The sequence below is a fragment of the Falco cherrug genome, chromosome 4 (genome assembly GCF_023634085.1).
Source record: "Falco cherrug isolate bFalChe1 chromosome 4, bFalChe1.pri, whole genome shotgun sequence".
In the NCBI taxonomy this organism is placed as follows: domain Eukaryota; kingdom Metazoa; phylum Chordata; class Aves; order Falconiformes; family Falconidae; genus Falco; species Falco cherrug.
Window position 1 is genome coordinate 48,026,556 of NC_073700.1, and position 22,987 is coordinate 48,049,542.

A 22,987-nucleotide genomic window follows, 5' to 3' on the forward strand; every position below is an offset into this window, starting at 1 on the left:
AAATATATCTTTGTTATCAAACAGCAGCACATAGGAGCTAAACAGACTCAGGACCAGACTCCTGGTGGGAGATCTCTAAGTAACATTTTTGTGGTGCAGAGTAAGGTTTTGCCAGCCTCCTTCCACCTAGATACCACTGAGCCAGCAGTTCAGCCCAATGCCGGTTTGTATCCCTTTGCCAGACCACTGAAAGCAGCTTTCAACAAAACATCAAAGCAGGGACCCAAATGAATCACAGGATCCAGTGCTGAGACTCCAACAGCCCTTTCATGAAGCACAACAGCCTAAGCTCTAACATCCTCGTCCAATTACCGCCCCCCCGGCAGTTTTTCACTCCCTGTTCTGCTTGGCTGTGTGTGCTTTTTTAGCTCTTTTTTTCCAGTATCCAGCAAATGCATTTATAAATAGTTGGGTTTTACCTAAGAGGCGATGGCACTTAGGTGGTCATGGAGAGATGCTTTACGTATACCTTATGTGGGAAAGATTTTGGATGGCTGAAATATTTCTTTGGCAAGAAGCATAACAAGGAGAAAAGAAGCTTTTACAGAAGACAACTTCAGTTTGCTCAGCCTTACGAAGGCCAGAAAGGGTAGGATTGCTACACATAAAAGCATCCAAAAGAGAGTTGAGATGTCTACGGCAGCATAAAGACAATGTTGGCATGAAACCAACTGGGAAAAAAATGGATACAAATAAATATAACTGGGATTAAAAAAGAGCTTCATAACTCTGAGCACGCAGCTCGTGGAGTGACCTTGCAGGGGACACGCTGGAGGCTGTGAGGGTGGCACACTGTACCTTTATGAATGCGATCCTAGGACCATGCATGGTCAGCAGGTCTGGATTTGACTCAGAAGGTCTCTCCCAGCCTTATGCCTCCATCAGGAAAGACATTCCCCCCCTCCCCCCCCAGTCTGAAACTGGGAAGCTAAACCTTGCAGCATGGGGAAGTCCCAGTGCTCAATGCCTCCATAAAGCTGTGTCAAGAGCTCAAAATCTTCCCAGAAGGAAAGTCAATCCAAGCAGACACATGAGCTGACTTCCCTTGGATTGCGGGTGCCTTGAGACTGGTAGCTTTTTAGAGGACTCTAATGAGCACAGATCTTGGAGAGCTGTAACAATAGCTTATTTTCAAGGAAAATTAAGAACAGCTTATTTTTCCTAATTTTGCAGTTTCCTCCAAACAAATGTATCACAGCTGTTATACGTGGAGGTCATGGAAAAAAAGGTCTCATCAGAACCGCTGTGAGAACTATTTTGGCCAAAGGAAAAGAGTTTGAATGTGTCCTGTATGAATACAATGAGGAGACGCTGAAGAGAAACTGTCTGCTTGCCCATGGTAACAGAACAATGAATAGCAGTCATGAATTTAAGGGGGAAAAGCCCAAATACTTTGTAGTAGTAAAGACAGAAAAGCATTGGAAGAGATTGCCTAGGGAAACATTGGCACCTCTGTCACTGAAGGGTTTTATGAACAGGTTAGACACATCTGTCAGGAATGATTCCCAAAAAGCTGATCCTTTCCTGGGGCAGGAGCATGGGTTATATGGCCTTCTGCAATGGCAACTGGTATCATCTGTGATACACAGCTCAGCACCAAGATGAAGACAACATGGTTTTCTCTGATCAGTTACGTTCAAGGCTGGATACAGAATTGCTGCTAGTTGCCAGCACAAACCCAGTGGGCCCTCCACGTCCCACAGCGACCTGGAGATGACAGTCCTAAAGCAGGTCTGAACCCCTCGCTCTCAGCCTCAGCCTGTGGTATTAGTCTGAACTGGAACGATAAAGGCTTAATCAAGCCTTATATATTATTAAATTTTATTTGCATTGCTTTGCATGCCAGACTCAGGGAAGATTTTTCATTAAAATTCAAAGCGTTTTAAAAGTCCCAGGGACACAGAGAGTAATGATGCAAACAAGCAGAATTTCAGTGCCATCGTGCTGGTGTTGCTTGACAAAGACAGAAGCTGCAGCGATGGTGGTGAGAACCATGCAGAGGCCCAGGGTAGTGGTCATGTCAATCAACATCACCATGAGAACAATTAAAAAAAAAAAAAGTTTCGTATACATTGGTATCTTGAAGCCACCTCTGTAACAGTTTATGGGGAAAAGTATCCAGTTACCATACCTACTTAAAATCTTAAAACCACAATACATAAACCTAACAAATACCAAATGGCAAGATATTAGGACACCATTGAAAGGAAAGCCCAGTATAATAGGAAAGAGAATTAAACATGACTATCATTGCCAAAGAATAATCTCCCATAAATGTTTTTAAAGGCAACAAAGAGGATTATCAATGAGAGTTGAGATAGGATAAGGGCAGATAATTTAGGTTCAAGAGAACATTTTGCTTATTTCAAAGGTACGTTGAGGAGACTTAGCGACCTAAATCCCCCAGCCCATTTTCTGTAGGATTTGAGGTCGGAGGAGACAGCCTGTAGGGAGCAGAGGCACCAGACCTCTTCAGCTCCCACTCTCAGCTCTGCCTCTGTACAGCCTGAGGCTGGTCCTTTCTCGCTGCCTCAGTTTCCCAACCCACAGTGACACAAGCGCAGTAAGTCACAGCCTCCAAAGGGAGCGCGAGAGGCAGCACTGGAAGCTTAAACTTGTAAAACACAGATCCTATTTTCCCTGTCTAATGAATTCAGTGGTCACAGAGATGGGGTAGGATCTGCTGCTGCTGCGACACACCGATCTCTGCAGGGATCAGTTTTAATGTGCATGCTCTAGCCCATTAAGCCTGTGACTTGATTTAGCAGAACTACAGAGCTGCCGTACTGTGCACATTGTTCTAACAGCTATTAAGGACTGACCGGCTGACTCTCATTGCTTCCTGTCACATCCTGTTCCTTGAAGGATAGCTGATTACATTTTCCTCCCTAATGAACTCAATGAATCTGAAGATGGGCTGAGACTGCCCAATTGGGTAGTACACAATCTTTGGCTTCCACTGCTGCCAGACAGCTGGCTGTCAGAGATCGAAGATATGTCTGTGTGTGAAGCCAAACAAACATGGAAGCATCACGGAGAATAAGGAACTGTGAGCTAAGAAATTAATGTGCTGTAGGACAAAAGTCTGGGGAAGCACCAGGAAGGCACAGCACCGTTACAATCTGCATTGTGATTTGAAAAGACATACCCACTAGACAATCCAAAAGCAAAACTCTCTCACCCAAGAAAGGACGAACATTTATATGGGGATCAGATGTTCAGAGGAACAGAAGTAACAGCTTCAGTAGCTAAAATACCCAAACCCCAAATTTCCAGACCAATTTTTAACTCCTTTCCAAACAGTTTATTGTCTGCAGTCACAGCTGCTCCCTTTCTTTGCATACACCTCTGAAGCAGTAGGTTTTCACATTGTCATCTGAAGTACTGGGTAAAAATCACTGTAAGCAGGAAATCAGACTAACTAGGTCATCGGTGCAATCCTGAACAGTAATTTCAAGGTTTCTTGCCTTCCTTATGCCACCTTTTTATCTTCTCACACCATAGGATATCTGTTGGCCTTATTAAGAATTACAAGCACATGCTCCGCTCTGCATGGAGGTGCACTTTTGCACTCCCCAACAATTAGGCTACCCTGCCTCTGCAGTGGGAAGCTCCGTGGGTCAAGTTAGGGTATCTGCCTGAGATTGCTGGGTTTACGCACAGCAGGACATGCGGGAATAAACAGCTCCCCTAATGCCTGGTTACTTTGGAAACACTGGGACAGGCATCGCGATGCTCCCAGGAGCACAGCGGCAAAACATTGGAAGTCCTTTGTACCGGCTCATGCCTTTCCAGCAGGGTAAGCAATGAACCCTTCAAATCTCAGCTTCTTCTAGAGTTAATAACAAACTGGAGACAGGGTAAGTTAATTTGTACCTAGAACAGCTTCATAAATAAAAACCTTCAGGAAAACAGGAAGATTCTAGTAATGAAATAGAACTGCCTTCATTTTAAATCCTCCACTCCTAAGTGTGTTGGCAGCTTGGTGGCTTATTTGATAGCAGTTTGCTGTCAATCCCTTATAGACATCGTGATAGCGCGAGTTATCTTTGGATTTTGGCTTGTTGCTTACAGGGCAAGCAGTGGGGAGACACCAAGGTCTGCACAGGTTGGGGGTCTGCTACCCACTTGCAGCTCAGAGGGGTTTTTCTGGCTGCAGAGGCATGGTGGGTGGGCACGTTGGAGAGGATATGCTGCAGGGGAAGCTTGCGCTGCCATTGCTCTACCTGCTGTGTGGGTAAAGGCTCACCACAGCTGTCAAGCTGCCACCTTTCACCAGCCTGAAATTCAAGAGTATTTTTTAAAAATATGTAAACAACCCGAGGTACTAAGCTGGCCTGATGACTGGTTCCAGCTCCACTTTCACTTGGAGGGATTGCTGACGATCTCAGTACACAGAGCCATGAGTAAATATTGGTTCAAACACGGATAGCTCATGGGCAGAAAGCACAAGGCTGCACACAGCTCAAATAAACAGCCTGCCAAAAGCTACTGGGGCTGGACCTCCCCAGTCCTCCTGCGGCACCCCAAGGGCTGCCCCGGCTGTTAGCACAGCGCCGGTGAGCTCTGGCCAGCGACTTTGCTAAGTGCTGAATTGACGGGGATTATACCCAAAATAAAGCAGTGTGCTGCACATACAGCTGGAAGAAATCCCACTTTGCCAATTCTGCTGGTCAAAGGCCATTTGTGGGCTTGTTCTCAGCTACAGCAAAGGGGCGAACGGGTTCCCTTACTTTCTAAAGGACGAGTGTGGGGTACAACTTATTGCAGGCTAAATAACCTCCCCTGCCCTTGAGGCTCATTAATTTTATTTATGCGAAAATATGCTCGTTAATGCTCTTATCACAGGAATGATCTAATCGAGGGGGAAAGTCTTTGAATATATCCATTTTAATGAGCTGCTGGGTGAAATGTTTAGGCAGGCAAAACTGACACTGAACTAGTTTCTGACAGAGCAGATTCTGCACAGGTCTTAACGCTCATCCTGCTGGCATCTATTTGTTTTGGTAACATTTCCAAATGAAATTACGAGTTACAAAAGCTGAGCTGTACTGTGCACTTCCTCATCTCTAAGGCTGCCTGATCCAAGCACAATAGGAACTGAAGGAAAACAAGCTATGCCGTCCAGCTCGCCTTCCCAACACAGAGGCTGTGAAAAGTGGCCTATCCAGCAAAGAAACGTGAACAAATAAATCCACCACACAAAGGCTCCATCAAGCAACTGAGGGAAAGAGGTAGCAGAGAATGAAAATATTCGCGAAAGAATTCCAGAAAGCTGCTGCACACCAAAATGCAAATCACGGCGTGATGGCAGGGGGACTTGTTTTCTCAGGACTTGGCTCTGGAAAGTGCTCGATCTCGTCTCAGAGTAGGACTCCCCTCTGTGGCATTACACCCTTTGCGGGAACCAGACCTTAAACACTTCTCATTAACTTGGGGAGGAGGAGCAGAGGCAGAGGGGATGGATATGTGAGCTGCATCTGGCCCAATCTAAATGAAACAGAATAATGCATTGTGGAAGGGAGGATGTTGCAGTGTCTTCCACTTCATTGTTTTGTAACTACCTCTGAATTCCTCATGACCATTTATTTGTTCATTAATGGGCAGCAACACCCAGAGAAAAATCAACACAAAAATCAAGCTTGTGAAACATTATTCTTAAATTACGGAACCATAACAACAAACTGCTCAAGCACACTTCTTGCCCCAGAAATCTTAAGGTGCCACCCTCTGACCGCGTCTTCTGTCTCTTGCTGTTGGCTAACCCGCTCTCTAGCTGACTATATTTCCTGTTGTCCCTTCAAACTTCTCCCCTCACACCCACATTATTTTTACATGGAAACTGAACAGCAATGCCTGGTAAATTTGATTCTGCAAACTTAAAAGAAAACAATTCAGCACTTATGAGGTGACCAGCACTATGCTGGATTACACCCCTAGATCAGATAATGAGACTTTAAAGCATTTTAAGCATCTGTTACCTCATCTGCATTCAATATATAGTCCTCTTCATACCAGCTGTTTTTAAGTGAGAAAGCAGAGATCCAAAGTTTCATTGGTAAGAAGTGCTGACATTTGTTGGCCGGATGAACTAGTGACTGCTTTCTTCTACTTCAATATCTCACAAAGACCTTGGAAAAGAAATTCTTCCCTGTGCTGGTAAACATCTAAGAATTCCGGTTTAATTTGGCAGTGGCATGCAGAATCTCCTTCCAGCACAAGTGGGTCTGCAGAAAACCTGACCTTCAAATCAAATAATTCTTGCATGGATGACAATGAAAACGAGGAGAGTTTTCCAGCTAGAAAAAGTGTTCTAATTACATGTCCCACAAAGATCAGAATAGATTCTAACACACCAAAGAGCATTTTTAGTGGGGGAGCATTTAAAATTAGACAATGGGTAGTTAACTGTTACTTGTAAGGAAATGAACCAGAAGTTCTAAGGGAGGAGATGGGTGGACTGAAGAGCCCTGCTTTATAAGACTTAGAAACTATGGGTCTTTAAAAGTTTAGAAATAACACTGCCTGGTGTTTTGATAAAGACCTCACAAGCTTTTGCTGTACTTCCTCCCCGCACAGACCTGACCAAAATGAACACTTAAATTATTCTGGGACTGAAACTGGCTAAATTATAAGGTAGAGGAGTCATCACACATGATGATTTCTGTGAACACAGGTCACGATGGACATCTCTGCCACAGTTTCTGTCCTGTTTTGGTGTTTGGCTACACCTCTAGGTAACTCTTAAAACTAAGAACAAGTAGAGTCTTCTTGGAGTTGAAACAGAGAGAAAAGGCAATCAGAATGACTTGATTTTACAGTCTGGCTCAATTAATTTTTTTTTAAACCATTTGGGGGGGGGGTTTACTAAGTGTGTAATGCTATGTTAGGCCTGCAAATGCTTTAAAAGACAGCTTATGTTTTTCTTTCTGTTGTACTTCCCTAGTCAGCAAATCAGAGATGAATTAATTCCCATGATGCTGCTAAATGTCATAAACATCTATTTACACATTCAAGAGCTACGACAGCATGATGCAGCTAAGCAGAAAACACATGGGGTGTTCTGCTACGTGTTAAATATAATTTTTTCCCCATTCACCTGCATTGGAGCTCTGTGACTCCTCTAGAACATGAACGCAGGAGCTGCTTCAACGAAGGCTGCAGCAGCCAACTCTCCAATAGCCTCCTCAGTGGCAGAAAAACACACAGAAGCACCAATATCTGCAGCTGTGTTATTTAGTTATGTTTTAATCACCTAAACAATGGAACAGTTCGTCTTTCTTTCTCAAAATAAAAGATGTGATACAACTACAGTATCAATATGCAGGATTTCAGAACCGGCAAGTCTTATGAGTGTTTTGGGTCCTGTGCATCTTTGTAAGCACTAGTTTCATGTCAATTGATCACAAATACTGGCAAACCTGAAAACACAAAATGAAGAAGATTCAGTTACTTGCCCGTTTCTTGCTCTAACATCTGTTTACATCAGATAGCAGTTTTGATTTTGACTAACTTATTCCTGTGCTGGCATAAACTCTTCTTCCAATCTAGTAACTTTCAGAAAGTAAAAACTATAAAAAAGATCGACAAAGAATCACTTACTGGTGATTTTGACCGATGTTTGAGACCTCTTTTGTTAAAATAGGCTGAAAAGCATGCTGAAACAAGCTAAAAAAGGTAATTCTAGAGAATTAAATTCCTTGGCTTTCCTTAACCTGAAATAATTTCAGCTTAGATTCCTAATGCGGGGTTCAGTTGTGTGGCTTCTTCTGTACTTTCTCCAATAACAGGTCTGGTTATTGAGTAACACAGACTGTACAAGATATTTTCCCAGGTCGTTTCATACAGCCTAATTGCTATGACCTGCTTGTGTTAAGAACACAGAGCAACTGGGACTCGCTGCTTGTTCTCCTCTGAGGCGTTCAGTAAGCAGTTCAGGAGAGAACTCATAAGCTCCCTGCTGCATCTCCTGCTTTAGGGACTATGCTGGTCCTTTGAAACACCCATTTTTTGGAGATGAGAAGGCTGTGGTATCTGGGAGCCAGTGGAATGAGGGGGCCTTTGACAGTGTATTTGCTGACACCAGCATAGGATTTGGGATGAACTGGAGCCTCAGGACTTCGATGAATGAGCTTCTCTATTTTCAATTGTCCATTTTGCCTCTGTGTTAAAAGATACCATGCCACAGCAGACGTGGGCAAGTAGGAACGGATGCTCACACGTCACCTGTGAGGGTTCACTGTCCAGTGTATCGGATAATACCAGAGACTGAGACGGGTTTGGACTACAATGCCAACCTAGGAACGCAGCTGGAGCAACTGAGGCACTGACACATAGTTACTTCTGCCTACTCTGCCATGGATATGGCAAACCAGCAGTAAAAAACAGCTGGAGATGGCAACACCTCAAACTGCCTCAGCTGGTAATCCTGAAATTGTGAGTCAGAGGCTTCTCTGTGATGATTTATGAATCACTGTTACTGCTAAACTGGAAGTCAGGCTATCTCAGCAAAACTGCAGCTGGAACTAATCCCACATGATATTTAATGTACAAACCCAGAACAGGTTGATCAGGCTTTTTGCAGACTATGGAGCAGCACAGCGTTAATCGGGTCACTCAACTGCAAAATGGAATGATGGCCCATTGAGATGACAGGTATCCAAAGGGCAAAGCTGTTTCCAGTGCCACAGTAAAGAGGAAAGCAGCTGCAAAGATGATGTCCTCTAACACAGTGCCATTATAAGAAATTACAGTCGGATTACTACATAAATAATAAATGCCATTATTAGAAATAATGAAACCTATCACAAAATGCTAAGGCAGTCCTTCCATCAACTAACATGTCCATTCCCCCATCAGGAAAATAACACACAACACATGAATTGCTAAATCTTCTCTGATGTGCTTCATTTGGTCCGGATATTCCTGAATTGCAGCTATCCCATTGTTTCCAGTTGGTCTCTGGGTAATGCATTAAATGGCAGTCAGCTTCCCCTCCATAAATCAAGAGCCAAATCTGGAGAGCGAGGTGAAAGCAAGCACTAATGTCTCAGTGATGCTGTGTGCTGGCAGCTAAGCGCAGATACCTGCAGCAGGAAAAGCATTTTGCTCTCGTACCTCTCACTGTGACTCCCAGACTAGTGGCTGGCTGCTGGCCAGGCTCGGCTTCTCAACTGAGCCGTAGAACAGACAGTGTTCTCTTTTGGCAATACACTTTGTTCCATCACAGTCCATCAGAACAGTTTCAGGACACAGAAGGTGGGTGGGGATTTAGACACAGGTCCTTGTGCAAAGTGGAACCCGTCAGTGGACTATCCATGTGCTCAGAGCTCCTGGATGGGAATATTTTAAAGCAAATAATAATAAGCAAAATAAAACCCCTAAAAAATAAAAAATGCCCAGATGCAGCTACAGTACCTGAAGGCAATAAAATAGGCATGTCACAGCTCAAGTTGAATGGTGAAAAAACAAATACAGCCATCTACAATTGTTTTTTAAGAAAATTTCTTTTAGAAAACCACGATCTTGAAAATCATTGCAATGTCTCCTTAGTAGTTTTCTTTGGCTCTCTAAACACCTTTTTCCACTTAATTTACGATGCATACCTGACTGCAAACTTGATTCAGCATCATTTAAACCATTGTTTTGAGATTTCTTTCTGTATAGGATAAGATTCACTGTTTAAGATGTGCCCTAACTTCTGAGATGTGCTTCTGACTTGGTTTTCAGGCCGAGACATTCAGAAATGGCCGAGTCAAAGATCTCCTGCCATGGTAATGATAACCTATTTACCTTCTGTACACACCTGCTGCTTTTAAGACAAAACTTGAAGACTGATCCTCGCCCCAAAGAGATGAACCTGTGCTTTCATCAGTATTGTCCAAAAGAGAAGCGGGGTGTCCAATGTTCAAATTCGCATCCGTTCCTACAAGCTTTGCTCTCGCTGTGGGGCTGCAGAAAGACCCAACCGTGTCCCCAAGCCCCAAATTTCCAAAAATCCTTGTGGGAGCTGAACAGCAGCCGGCTAGGCCGCAAGGGGAGCCCAATGGACTGGGCGTTATGGGGACACAAACCAACTTGTGCCGTGTAAGCAGCATTTATTCCCTCCCTCAGGAAGGTGCAGCACAAAGCCTTTCTGCCGTTAGAAGGTTGTCACCAGCTGTCCCCTGCTCCCCAGAGCCAAGGCCACAGGGTACTGCGCCCACCAGCCAACGTGCAGGCCCAGGAGGAACCGAGGCCTCTGTGGCGAGGCCGCAGCCCCCCTTCGCACCCCAAAACCGGGTCACAGCTTCAGCCCGTCCCTTCAGGGCCCTTCTCCAGCACTTTGGGGATTTCCTTCCTATTTTTTTAAGTAAAGTTTCTCTCAGCAACCAGGCGACAAACGCTCTGCACGAAGCTTGGAGGGTGGTGATGGCCCCCCCGGGCCTACTACGCCCCACAGGAGGCCCCACTGCCGCCCCGCCGCTGGCGGGTGGGCTGTCCCGGCCGCCCCGCGACCGCCCGGAGCCCCCTGCCCGCCGTCCTCCGCCAGGCCCCGCGCAGCCCCTCTCCACCCCACCGCCGCCCCACGCCTCCCCTGCGGGCGCATGCGCGCAACCGGCCCCGGGCCCGGCCCCTCCCCGCCCCCGCGGTTTACCTCAGCCAGACGGGGGCGCGGACACGGGACTCGAACCGCGGGCTCTAAGGGAAGTGAGCGCCGCGGCGTCGCGCCGAAGCCTCCCGGCCGAAAGCCACCAGACCCCGCCCACCCACAGCAGGCATGGCCAATCAGAGACCGCCATTACCTTTCTCCCCATCCCGACGCTCTTCTAACCAATGCTTGAACCTCCTCATGCTGCCAGCCAATAGAAAAAGAACTCTCTGATCCTCCCGTCCCTCTCCTTTTAACCAATGGAAAGCGAGATTCTCTAAGGGACAACCGGGCCGTTCACCGAACAGACGCCGTTTCCCGTGGGGGGGTGCAGCCGGGCCCGTGGGGCGTGGTCTGGACGGGAGGCGTGGCCTAAGAAAGGTATATAATGACCCACTGCAGCGGCGCTGCCATTTTGTGTAGCAGCGCCTGGAGAGCGGCCGGCGGGAGGCGGCGGAGGGTTTCGGGGTTCGGACCAGAGCGGCCGGATGGTGAAATCCTCCCTGCAGCGGATACTCAACAGTCACTGCTTCGCTAGAGAGAAAGAGGGGAATAAAAGCACCATCATGCCCGCTGTGCTGAGCCTCAGTACCGGACAGAGCAGGTGAGGGGCCGGGGCCTCCCCCAGCCTTCGCACCGCTGGGCGCTTGTCGCCTCCTCCCTTTCCCTCAGGGCCCTCCCTGATCCTCCTTTTCCTTCTCTTCGTCCCTCAAGCGCCGGTCGCCTCCCCCGTGACCGGGGGGAGGGGAGGGGTGCTCCGTGGCGGGTGGGGGTGGGGCGGCCTCGGCGCTTGGCTGTGGCCTGGCCTCCTCCCCCGCAGTGCAAGGGGGGTGGGGGCGAAGTGAGTCAAAAAAACCAACCGAGCCCCCCCCAAAAAAAACATTTTTTTAGAGCCCAAGGCCGCGCCTAGCCGCTGTCGGGCCGGTCGCACCGGTGAGTCGCCGTCCCCGGTCCCAAGGGGCTGCCCCCCCCCCCCCCCCCCCCCAGTCGCCTCAGACGGCGGCTGCCTCCCGCCATGTGCCACCTGAGATGCCGCCCGCGGCGGGGCCCGGCGTCCCTGGGCTTGTCACGGCCGTGGGGGGACGCCTCGGAGAGCACCCACCGGCCCTGGCGGGGGGCGGCGGGGCCCAGCCCCTCCCGGACGAGGCAGCGAGCTGGGGGGCCTGGGGACAAAAGCCGGGCTGGAGGCTGGGCCCGGCGCCTTCGTCCGACGCAACACCCCACCCCTCAAAATTGGGCAAAGATCCCAAGGGATTGCAAGCTGTTATCCCCTTATGTAATCGTAGATGTTCCTGAAAACTAATGGAGGGTGCTGAGCCTGAAGTAGAGCATAGCAGCGCTAGGAGAGCTCTTAGATTAAAACTCAACCAAAAGATTAAACAACCCCAACAGATTCTGGGAAGAAAAATACCTGAATCAGGGTGACCAGTCCAGGGTGATGGATGTGTAGGACATCAGTCCTTCTTGCATCAAGGAAGCCATGGTTAGACCTTGTATGTGGACTGTGAAAGGAGTTTTAGAAATCTTCAGAAAGCCATTTTTATACTGGATTGCTATTTAAAGACTTATTTTTTTCCCAAGAGGACTAAGCGCACACAAGCATCACTCTCAAAATACAATCTCGATTGCAACCCTTCATCATGTACAGCCTTTCATTGGGTAGAAGGTGAAATGATATAAAGGATTGCTGCTGCGCACTTTTGCAGGGGGGGCTCAAAAGCTTATTTGTAAGGGTAGTCAGCGATGCATAGCTGTACAATCATTTTGAGATAAGCATCTAATGCTAGTACTAAAGAAAAACACCTCTCTTTTAAAGTGCCTAAAATAATGGATTGAACACTCATTTAATTGAGAATGTGCAAATTTTAATTTTTAAATAAAACTTTTCATTTGCTGTGCTTACTAATGCCTTCCAGCATATAATGTTTGACCTATATGGCCGTTCAGTACCTTTCTAATGCGGATTATTCATCACAAGTTTCAAGCTCGTTAAAAAAAAAAAATCAAAACTCGTACGAACTGTGCAAAATGGTGGATTATTTTGTACATGTTTATTCTGATTTGCAAATGGCTGCTGGCACTCAACAGACAGGACGATTGTGAAAATTTCCCTGAGGGCCTCGATTGCTGCATCTGCTGAGATGACGCAACTCAAGAGTGAGCCTGCAGGGTGAAGGATGGTGCAGAGGGAGGGGCCAGCCAGCACAGCCTTTGCTCTTACTACAGTAGAAGGCTTATTCGGTTAAGCAGGCTTACGTGGATGGGGTGAAACTTAGCGTGCCTACAAGAAATATGGTTTGTATCTTAAGAGGATAACATTCCTGATCTCAAGTACCGAACTTTGCGAAGCAGTGTAAAATTGCTCGGAGGAATTAAGCAGAAAGGCTTGTAGGTTTTCAGATCTTCAGGTGTGGTCTCAAAGTTCAGACTGGCGATTTTGCATCTGAGCATGGTGAAAACATTTGAGGTAGTGACGTCTGTGAGATTATTTCATGTAATTTTCTGACCTTGAGCTAAGAGTGCTGATGCAAAGGTCTAAGGTAATTAGGGCCATATATCTGAGGGAAAAATGATCCCTAGCTTGCTGGGCCCATATACTCATGCTAATTTAGGAGAACAAGGAGGGGGAGAAAATGGGATCTTGCCTGTGTGATAGCAGAATGGTTTCTTGAGGTCGGGTCAAGCATACTGGTGCCTTGGTATAGAAAAACACGTTGCTCACTTCAAGCTGAGGGTATTTTAATCTCCAAGCCAGTTTCTCTCTCAAAATACCACAGTTGTAGCTTTCTGACCCTTGTGGGTCTGGGCTTGAGGCAGTGTTCCTGGCCCTGGTCTGGAGGTTCCTTTGTCTTGCCACTTGCTTGGGTTGCAGTGGGAGGAGTTCCCTTGGCCTAAGTTTGGGGGTTTTTTGTGTTTGTGTTTTTGTAAATCTTACCATGTGATCACTATTTAAAACCCAGAATTCACAGGGCTTTGTCTAACACTGCCTTTTTGCCTCTCCAACTGTGATGCCTTTCTAGTTCCAGGGTTCCCTTCAATTGCTGTAGTAACCTGGGTCCGGGGCCTCGGTGGTGCTCCTGATGTCCCTCACCCACCCCTGAAGATCCCAGGTGGGCGAGGGAATAGTCAGAGGGATCACAATCTTTCAGCTAATTTATTTTATTCGGTGAGTATGAATAATAATAAGCAGCTTGCTGTGGTGAGCTTGGATGCATTTCTGCCTCAAGCCTGTCAATGGGAGCTAATCCCTTGTCCAAAATGAATTGGAAATAACTTTGCACATATTACTGCTGCAGGATAATCGGCTGAATGTAACAGAAGAACTAACATCTAATAACAGGACAAGAATTCTGAATGTCCAGTCAAGGCTTACAGATGCCAAACACATTAGTTGGAGAGCAGTGCTGAACAACAACAACCTCTATATAGAAATTCCCAGTGGTGCTCTGCCTGAAGGGAGCAAAGACAGGTGAGTAGAGTAAAGCTGCAGTTTAACTTGCCTCTCTCTTGAAGGCCTATCAGTAGGGTGGAACACTTCACTGTTGTTGGTGTTCACTTCCGTTGTTTTGAAAATTGAAGTCTAATGAAGGTACTTGATGCTGTCTTGTAAGGAGCTGAAACTAAGTGATCTTGGTTTGAGGGCTGCTTCTACCTGTTCTGTCGGGCAGAGCCACCCAAAAGTTCAGTGATTGCAAGCTGATGTTTCCAGGTTACTGGTTTTAAAACACCAGCCTGGTTCAGAGTCTGTCACTGCAGTCATCCCTTCAGCTACAACAGAAAAGCATGTTTTCTGTGTTACTGAAGGCTTGGGTTTCTGCCCTCAAGTTAAACCGAGGGCTTGGGGATCTCCTGTTGGTGTGTCTCCAACACTGCCCTCTGACACCTATGGCTTCATGTGCAGATTGGCGCACAGTCCCTTGCTGATAATCTCTGGAGGAAGTGCTTGCTCATCTGCATCGAACACCTTGTATTTGTCTTGCAGTTTTGCAGTTCTTCTGGAGTTTGCTGAAGAACAGCTTCGAGTCGATCATGTGTTCATTTGTTTCCACAAGAACAGAGATGATAGAGGTAGGTGTTAACTCATAGCACTGTCTCTAGAGATGCAAATGCAGTATTTGAAGTTGGGTTTGGTGGATGGTTTGACTGTACGGTGTCAGATGGATGAAACTTGTTTTCTGCTTTTTTTTTAAGCTGCATTGCTCCGTACTTTCAGCTTTTTGGGCTTTGAGATTGTGAGACCAGGGCATCCCCTTGTCCCCAAGAGACCAGATGCTTGCTTCATGGCCTACACGTTTGAAAGAGACTCATCAGAAGAAGAATAGATTGCAATGTTTGCCTCTTAGAGCTTTCATGTTGTCTATAAAGATGATTCTGTAGAAATTTTGTCAACATCTATTACAGTATATATCTCTGTATGAAACATTGTGACCAACTGCTCTGGTGGTGAGATGTTGAAAATTTCAGACTCCACATCTTTTTCTGGATTTGTGCGCATGTTGTGGTTGTGCAAATAAATGCTCCCTCCAAATTAGCAGTATATTTCTTGAAGTTTAATATTGTGTTTGTGATACTGAAGTATTTGCTTTAATTCTAAATAAAAATTTATATTTTACTTTTTATTGCTGGTTTAAGCTGTTTAACACTTGCACTCTGAAGAGATGGCTCTGGAACTGCCCCGACTATTAAAGTTGCAGGTACAGAAAGGCGTTGGTCATTCTTTGCTCGACTGGAACTCACGGCTATGATCTGCCAGGACTGGAAATAATTCGGCAATCCTGTAAAAGCCTGCTTTTGGTGAAATAGTTAGCAGGTTCTCAATTTCCATTGGTATTTAGGATCACTGCATCCCTGCTGTATTGGTGTTTCAGGGCCTGTGTTGGAAGGTTACAGGTGAAATGCCAAGAAGCACAGCTCATGGCTGCCTGGAGCTTGCAGGGGCTGAGTATCTAATGTGCAACTTTGGTACCTGAAGTATCAGTGATACTAGTAACAGAGTTATGTCAGTGTGTGTTGGTGTGTGGGATGGCTTGACAAGTTCTTTGCCTGTTGTCTAAGAAGGCTTGTGGCACTTCCATAGCTGCATCCTGTTGTGGCTGGGTGGCCTCCAGAACTCCTGGGGGGATGGGTTATGGTCTGAGTGTAAGGGGAGGGGGCAGTGCCAGGCAGGGCCTGGTGCTGGGGTCTGCAGGCACAGCTGTTGGGTGTTCAGGATGCTGAACAGAAGGGAGAAGGGCTGCTGTGTAGTGCTAGACTGAATGAGATGTGCTGGGGTTACTAGAGGTAAGTTTCTGAAGAGCTGTGCTTTAAAGCATTGTATTCCAGGTTCTTTCAGTACTGAATGCTTGCTGCTTTGCAGGCTTCTTTGGCACTTTTTGAGCCAAATAATTTTTCCTCTATAGAACCAATCTTTTTCTCTATAAAAACCTTGGAGCTGTGAATCCCGGGGATGGGTTGTTTTACTGGGTTGTTACACTGTGGGTCTCGGTGTAAACAGGCACATGACCATGAGTGCATGCTCTGCCGGCCCTGGTGTCCCGCAGCGCCTGGCTTCAGGAGCTTTGTGTGCTCTGAAATGTGTCTGTGAGCGGCCTGTGGCTCACCCTACGGGCCATCCCTCGGCAGATCCTCTGGGATGAGCAGTACCGGCATCACGTGGCATACACCAGGATGTAACCCCTGCCATGCCCTTCTCGGAGATGCAGCAGGGAGCAGATCCTGCAGTGGGCTCTGCAATGTGCAGTAACCTGGAGGTGGTGGTACCATGTTCCCAGAGAGCCTCTTGTTAAATTAGCAATGCAGTGAAAGGTGGATGTTCTTGATGGTCTGTTTAATTGGCTTCAGATATTTATATCAACCTCTCGTTAATGCGTGGGCTGTGCTCTGCTCCTTGGGTCCTGGAGTACGGTGGGTAGCACAGCCGTCATCTGCTGGCAGCGTGGGTGCTGCCTTCCTGTGAATGCGACAGGGCTCCTGCCCACAGGTGTCCTGCCAATTTTCTTGTGCCCATACAATTGTGCTTTTCCTCTGTGTGTGTTTTGTTGGTGTGGGTTTTTGTTTTTTTTTCTTTTTGGAAAACTGAACTTGCTGTTTCCGTGTGCTGAAGGCCAGCAAATAGGAGGTGGGCATGCTGGGGAGTTCCTCCTTCACTCAACAGGCTGGCGAAGGTCTGAAGTTGTCGAGAGAAGTTCTTGTTCTCCTCTGCGATGCCGTCGCTCTGCTGTCTGCGGGGACCTGCGAGTCTGGAGGTGTCGGTGGTCCTGCCTTGAGGGCCGTGGACCCCGGTGGACGTTGTGGTGACCTTGGGTGCTCTGAGCTGCTCCCGGCAGAAGGGGGAGGGGGTGACCCAAGGTGAAAACCAGAAACAGGGGTGCAGGGGGTGCTCGGAGGTGCCGGCCGGGGGCTGGGGGGAGCCTGCAGGCACCGGCGGAAGCAGGTTTTGTCTTTGTTTTTCCGGTCGGATGCACAAGGTGGCTTTGGACGAGCTGCTGCTGTGCCACGGGCTTTACTGCCATCTTGTAGCCACGCGGGATACTACAGGGGAGGCGGTGGGGACAGCGGGGCTGGGCCTCCCCCAGGACACCCCCCTCCTGCACGTTTTTGGCCCCAAAGCCCATACTGAGATTTGAACATCAGTTCTGCGGACTGGCTGTGCTTGGGCAGTGACCGTGGCGGGGTTTGTGTGGCCGGGGAGCTTGCTTGGTCCCTCCTTGCTCATCCAGGCTCGCTGCTGGGTTCGGGTGCTGCTCCGGGAGGGCAGGGACCCCCACTGCACACAGCTCACACAGAGGGGCTGTGGGCTCAGCTGGATCTGGGCCCCTGCTGCAGCCCAGGTGATGGGGCTGCTGCCTGTCCCAGCTCAGCAGGAGGCAGGACCCCCCTGGCCGGGGGAGCTGGGAGCGTGCTGCTCTGTGGTTTCATCTCAGGAGGGATCACAGCTCCAGTTTACTAGGGTTTGACAGATTTTTGAGCTCGGGGACTCCATGGAGGAATTCTCCCCGATCCAGCTATGCCACAGTGACCGGTGTGGCACTGCCAGCATCCCTGGGCACACAGGGGCTGCCCAAGGCCGGGATGATCCATCCCACTGTGTGCACAGCCCACGGAGGCTGCTCTTGCTGCTGTCATGTGCTGGCTGCAAGTGACTTAATAATTGCTTAATTAACAATAATTCAAATGACCTGAGCAGAGCCTTGCATGGCATTTCACTGCGATGGTCACTCGGCATCGGCATGGCTTAGGGGAGCAGGGCACAGATCTTGTTCCACACCAAGCAGCAGATGCGAGGGCCCTGCCTTGGTGCAGCCAGGGACTGACCCTGCAGCCTGGTCCTGGGATGCAGCACCCAAAACCTGACCTGAGCTATTTACTAGACACCATCAGGGCTGTTCTGGCTAATTGCTGCCAAAGTTTGTGAAGTCTGGCTTTGTGTTTCTCTCTGGATACATCAGTGGGGTGTGTAATGCTCTCAAAGAAGCGCATAAAGGACCAGTATTCAAGAGGCTCAGCTCTGGGTTTTATTGAAGCTGTGTGGCTGCTGTATTTCCCCCTTTAAAATGTCATTTATTTTTGTGCCTACGCTGCAAATTGTTTCTAAAAAGAGCAGGCTGTTCGGGTTATTGTATTTCTCCTTTGCTAACGCATTAAGGTGAACCATAATGTGTGGCTTTGCATTGTTATTTAAAACAGCAAAAGCCTCGTGGCTGCAGGAGGGGTCTGAGGGGGCTTTGTGCAAAGTCTGAGCCCCATAAACTTTCCTCGGGATAATCAGCCACTAAATTGGTACTTGATCCTGTGGCTTCCATCCAGCTGTCTTTCCTGAGATGCTCCAATAAACGGGACTCACAAAATCAAATAAAAATTGGTTGAGAGTGTAAAAACACACGTTGCGTTGTGGGAGCCATGGGTGGGAGTTTGATCCCAGCTTCATCATTCATGTGCTGTGGGGGAAGCGGGTTCAGGTTTGCAAACAGTTTTCCCAGCCAGGACCAGCTTGCGTTCCCTGTGAACTGGTGGATTTGGCCAAGTCCTCACGGGCTCTTGGCTTTGAGGAGACCTTTTGGGTGGCTGAGCTTCAGCTTGCCTTTAAGGAGCGTAGAGAGCCTGGGTGACTTGGTAGAGTGTGTGTTCGGTGACCTCCTTGAAGTACTGGCAGCACAGCCACTCCTCAAGGCCAGGGCTCCCCACTGCCCCAGCTGAATTCTCTGCAAAATTCAGGAGCAGCAGAGCCCTCTTGACCTCCACCCAGCTTCGGAGCAGGGTGAGGGTCTTCTTGCTTCTGGCGAAGAGCTCCTGGCGAGGCCCCCAGAGCAGGACCTGCAGGATGCTCCTTGCCTGCTCAATGGAGACCCTCTTGCAAGGATCTCTGTGCAGAAGCAGCATGGCCAGACGCTTGAGTCCCGTGGAATAGATGGACAGGGAAGGGATTTCAGGAAGTCTGTTGCTTCTGAACCCCAAGGTGTTCTCCAGAGAGATGTCCACGTGCAAAATATCATAGATGAGCATGCCTACATTCAGCTCATCTGCCACTGGGGAGGGTGGTGCACTGCGCCCCTCGCTCCAGTCCTGCTCTTGGCTGGTAGAACAAGGTCTTCGCTTGTCTTTAACCTTGAAGAAGCTGCTGATTAGCAGCCTTGGAAGGGACAGCCTTGGGGATGCCTCCTTGCCTTGCTGGCTCCGGCGAGGGCATGGGCACTGCACCAGCAGCAGGTTCTTGGGGCAGAGGTCTCCCTGCCCCATGTTCTGCATTCGGAGATGCTCCAGCCCCATGCACACCTGCAGGAGCAGGAGGCAAGCCAGGCGTTCGTAGTGCCCAGGGCTGGTCCTGTGCAAACCGTGGGATTCCTTTACAAAGTCTGCCAGGGTCTGGTAGGGAACCTCAGGAGAAATGAGGACCTTCAGGACAGGGCGAGTGGCAAGATGGGCTTGCTTCTCTCTGGAAGGGGACTGACTCAGCTCCCTGGGGCTTCCCGGGAGCACCAGCTCCCAAGGGAGGTGGTCGGTGAAGCGGCCGATCAGGCGCTGGATGCTGCAGTGCACTCCGAGGGAGTTCTGCACCCCCAGGCTGGTGCAGCACGGCTTGGGGACCTACGAGGGGAGACAGGACATGGCTAGCTGCGTGGGGATGGAGCCACAGGGTGCCTCGTCCTGGGCCAGACCACCGCCTCAGCTCAGGGCCACCGGTCCTGGTCTGACCCATGCATGGTGCTGGGGTCCCCCCGCACCCTGTGAACCCACAGGCACCCATCAGAATGGCTTTGAGTGAGAAATGGGTAAGAAGAGGGGGTGTAACCCCCAGCTGGGCTGCAAAGCTGCTTTGGCGGGTCTGGTCTCATCCTGCACTGCCTGAGGAGCCAGCTCTGCTCCAGCCTCTACTTTGTGTTTGCTGGCCCCTCGAGACCACCTGCCAGGTCACCTCCCTCAGCAGTGCCATTCTCCTTGACGTGTCCTTTGGAGCCGTGGGAGCTGTCACCCCAGCCTGCACCGGCAGCACCGCCTCATTTAGCAAATGCAGAAGTAGGTGGAAAAAGGGGAAGTGCCTGTGTGACGGGGGCCAGTGGAAAAGCCAACGCTCCCCGTTCATGCTTGCCTGCCGCCCTGCAGCCCCCCATGTGGCAGGAACTGGCTTCTTCTGCACCACCTGGGGTGTTTTCCCCAATTCCCTGCTTACCTTGGCTGCAAACACCAGCTGGCTTTGCTCAAAAGTGAAGCCCACTCGGAAATACCAGGCGTCGCCGCTTTCGCAGCACGGCTCCCGGTCCAGGATGCTGAGCGTTGCCCAGTTCTTCCCTGCCAGCTCTGCCTCCAGCAGCTGCTGCCGCTCCTCCGGCCCCACGAGCTCCTCCTGGATGCGAGCTGAGAGCCGGGTCAGCGTGGCCACCTGGCACCCCAACACCACCCCGCACACCCCAGCCGAGCTTTCCAGGAGCTGCAGGAGCTTCCCCAGCTCCCCGTCTGCCGTTCTGAAAGTCAGCTCCGCCGGGCTGGGCGATGGGGCTTTCTGTGGGCTGCTCCAGGCCACTGGTTCTCCCAGGCTTTGGGACTTGGTCAGGGGCTTCTTGGGTCCCCAGGAGTGTCTGTCCTGTGGCGGGATGGAGCTGGGAGCCTCCTTGTGCTGCAGGTGGGGTGGTGGGGTGCCGTAGAGGATGCTGCTGGCCCATGATGTGGGATCGCCCTGATGGTGCTGGGATGGCCCCTGCTCCGGGAGGGACTCCGCTCGCTGGAGCTGCTTTTTTGGCAGTGGGGGGGGCAGGGGGTTTCGGTCAGGCTGAGAGGGGGGTCTCCCAGCTCCTTCCCTTCGGCTAGCCTTGTGGGGGACTAGGTGGGCCCGCAGCTCTCCTGGGGAGGAGGAACAGACACAGCAGCGCTGAGGCTTCCCTGGGAGGCGGGGTGGGGGAGGGTGGGGGGAAAAGTGGGTGATGAAGCAGGGTGGGAGTACAGGCACATTATTTGCCCCGCTGAGTATTTGCAGCCCCAAAGCAATGCCCAGCGCCAGCCAGAGGGGTGACGGCCGCGTGCTGCGGGAGGAGGACGGGGACAGCGGTGGGGTTTGTCCAGGATGGGGCAGGAGGGCAGCGGGGCCGGGGCATCACTCACCCACGTTGCTGTAGATGAGGGCTGGGTCGGAAGGCCGGGGCGAGTGCCCCCCCGGGGTGTCCGGCATGGGGGCAGGTAATCCAGTGGTGCCCAGGTCCAGGCTGCTGCAGCGAGCCCTGCACGGAGCCGGGAGTCAGCGCTAGCCCCCCCCAGGGGGCTCGGACTCCGTTCGGTGCCGGCTCAGGGGAAGAATAAAGAGAAAGGGGAAGCAGTTGCCTGGGGAGCCCTGGCTGTGTGGTTTTGGGGCAGAAGGCAGGGAGTTCAGTGGCCCAGTGACTCCAGTTCCTGCACTGGGGGTGCTCCCGAGGAGGGGAGCTGCCTCAGGGGCTTCACGGGTGCTGGTTCACGGGTGCAGGGGGGATCATGCCTGCCCTGTGGTCCCTGTTGGGTGGCCGCAAGGAGGACACGATGGATGCCACCATTGTGCGGTGCAGGAGAGGTGTGGGACAAGAGCAGGAAACGCCTTTGCCACCCCTAGCCCAGATCTGGGGGGGCAGGACAGGGGGTCTGTGCATGGGGTGGGCAAGCAGAGAGCCCGTAAGGAGGAGAGCAGCGGGCAGGAGGGTCCACAGCCCTGGCTGTGGTTTCGCTTCCCCATCCTGGCCCGGCTCAGTGCAAACCTGCTGTCACAAACCCTACCCAAACTGCAGTGGCTTTCTCTAAAAACTCCGGTTTCTGCTGGGCCATCACTTGCTGCACTGCTCCAGGCTCTGCCCCCCCTTCGGCCCAGCCCAGCCCCCGTTATCCCCCGGGAAGCAGGGAATACTGCCCTGCCGCTGGCGGGGGTGCAAAGCGTGGGGCTGGAGCCTTGCTGGAGCCTCTTTGGGCCCTATTTGCAGAGCAGTTTGTTACCTCCGAGTTTTCCCTGGTAGTGGCGGGGGCCAGGAGGGCTCCAGCTCCATCTCCCGCCCCGGCAGTGGCTCCCGCTCCCCATTCCAGGCTCTGGCAGCGTTGGCCATGGCACCGCCAGGAATCGCCTCGCCCAGCTTGCTGCAGCCCCGCTCGCAGGATGCTCTTTCAAAACCTGCTTCTTGCAAGCCTCGAGGAAGCTGGCGGCCTTGCTCCCCAGCAGCCCCACCGTGGCTCTGCAGCCATGCGCTGCCCTGCTGTGGCGGCAGCAATTGCATCGCCTTCGCTGCAACCTGTTGCAATGGGTTTGCTTCCCCAGAGCCGCTGGTGGAGGCTTCACACTCTTCCTCCCGGGTGGCTTTCTGGATGGCGGCTGTGTTAAGGGGGGGAGGGGGCGGATTTCCGCAGTGAAACCCCACAAATTATGTAATTAATTCCCTGCTCTCTGGGTTGTGTTACTCTAGGTAGATTGGTGGGGTGGAATTTCTTTGGTTTTGATGGTTTTTGCTGGGATTTCCTGCAGCTGTTGCACAGGTCGTTAGAAAACACTTTTTTTCTCTCGGAGCTTTGCAGGGGCTGAGAGCACAGAGCAACCCAACGCAGGAAAAAATGCTCCCTTTGGTGCCTGTCCCCTCTAGGATAAAGCCTCTCTTTTAACACTCTAAAACTCGAAATATTTTAATAGCTTCTCCTTCTAGTATTATTAGCAAATAACTAACAGTACCCATTAGCAAATGGTGGGTGGAGGAGTGGGCGAGCCCCTCTTCAGGAAGCCCAGCTTCAGCGATTTCTGCTGGGATGAGCAGGCTTTGGGGGATGTGGATTTGCATGAAGAAAGTGGAAGCATCCACATCTCTACCATTTAAGCTGGACCATGCAGCCCTGTGGGACCAGGCACCCCTCCAGGACTTGGCG

At 50.2% G+C, this 22,987-nt stretch overlaps 3 protein-coding genes across 10 annotated transcripts in view; 1 reads left to right on the forward strand and 2 right to left on the reverse strand.

Moving 5' to 3' along the window:
* LOC114014483 (neuroendocrine secretory protein 55-like) overlaps nucleotides 1-10,743 on the reverse strand; it is a 34,523-nt gene extending 23,780 nt beyond the window's left edge. For 4 of the 8 annotated variants that reach the window (XM_055707775.1, XM_055707776.1, XM_055707770.1 and 1 more), the window contains exon 1: nucleotides 10,637-10,736. The gene's annotated coding sequence lies outside the window, so the exon portion shown is untranslated. Of the gene's footprint in view, nucleotides 1-9,117; nucleotides 9,333-9,805; nucleotides 10,509-10,636 lie in introns of those variants that run through there. The other 4 variants (XM_055707773.1, XM_055707771.1, XM_055707772.1 and 1 more) reach the window with 2 other exon arrangements.
* A 302-nt stretch (nucleotides 10,744-11,045) lies between these two features.
* On the forward strand, nucleotides 11,046-15,336 carry OAZ1 (ornithine decarboxylase antizyme 1). The gene is given in 5 exon segments (NM_001289872.1): nucleotides 11,046-11,234; nucleotides 13,651-13,796; nucleotides 13,927-14,099; nucleotides 14,613-14,698; nucleotides 14,822-15,336. Coding segments are annotated over 5 exon segments (651 nt in total). The 5' UTR covers nucleotides 11,046-11,118; the 3' UTR covers nucleotides 14,953-15,336.
* A 2,795-nt stretch (nucleotides 15,337-18,131) lies between these two features.
* PEAK3 (PEAK family member 3) lies at nucleotides 18,132-22,429 on the reverse strand. Its single transcript, XM_027798277.2, has 4 exons — nucleotides 22,076-22,429; nucleotides 21,224-21,339; nucleotides 20,298-20,965; nucleotides 18,132-19,714 (listed from the first exon to the last, which is right to left on the reverse strand). The coding sequence occupies exons 1-4, from the start codon at nucleotides 22,348-22,350 to the stop codon at nucleotides 18,713-18,715; spliced, it is 2,061 nt and encodes a 686-aa protein (XP_027654078.2). The 5' UTR covers nucleotides 22,351-22,429; the 3' UTR covers nucleotides 18,132-18,712.
* Between the last annotated feature and the right edge of the window lie 558 nt (nucleotides 22,430-22,987).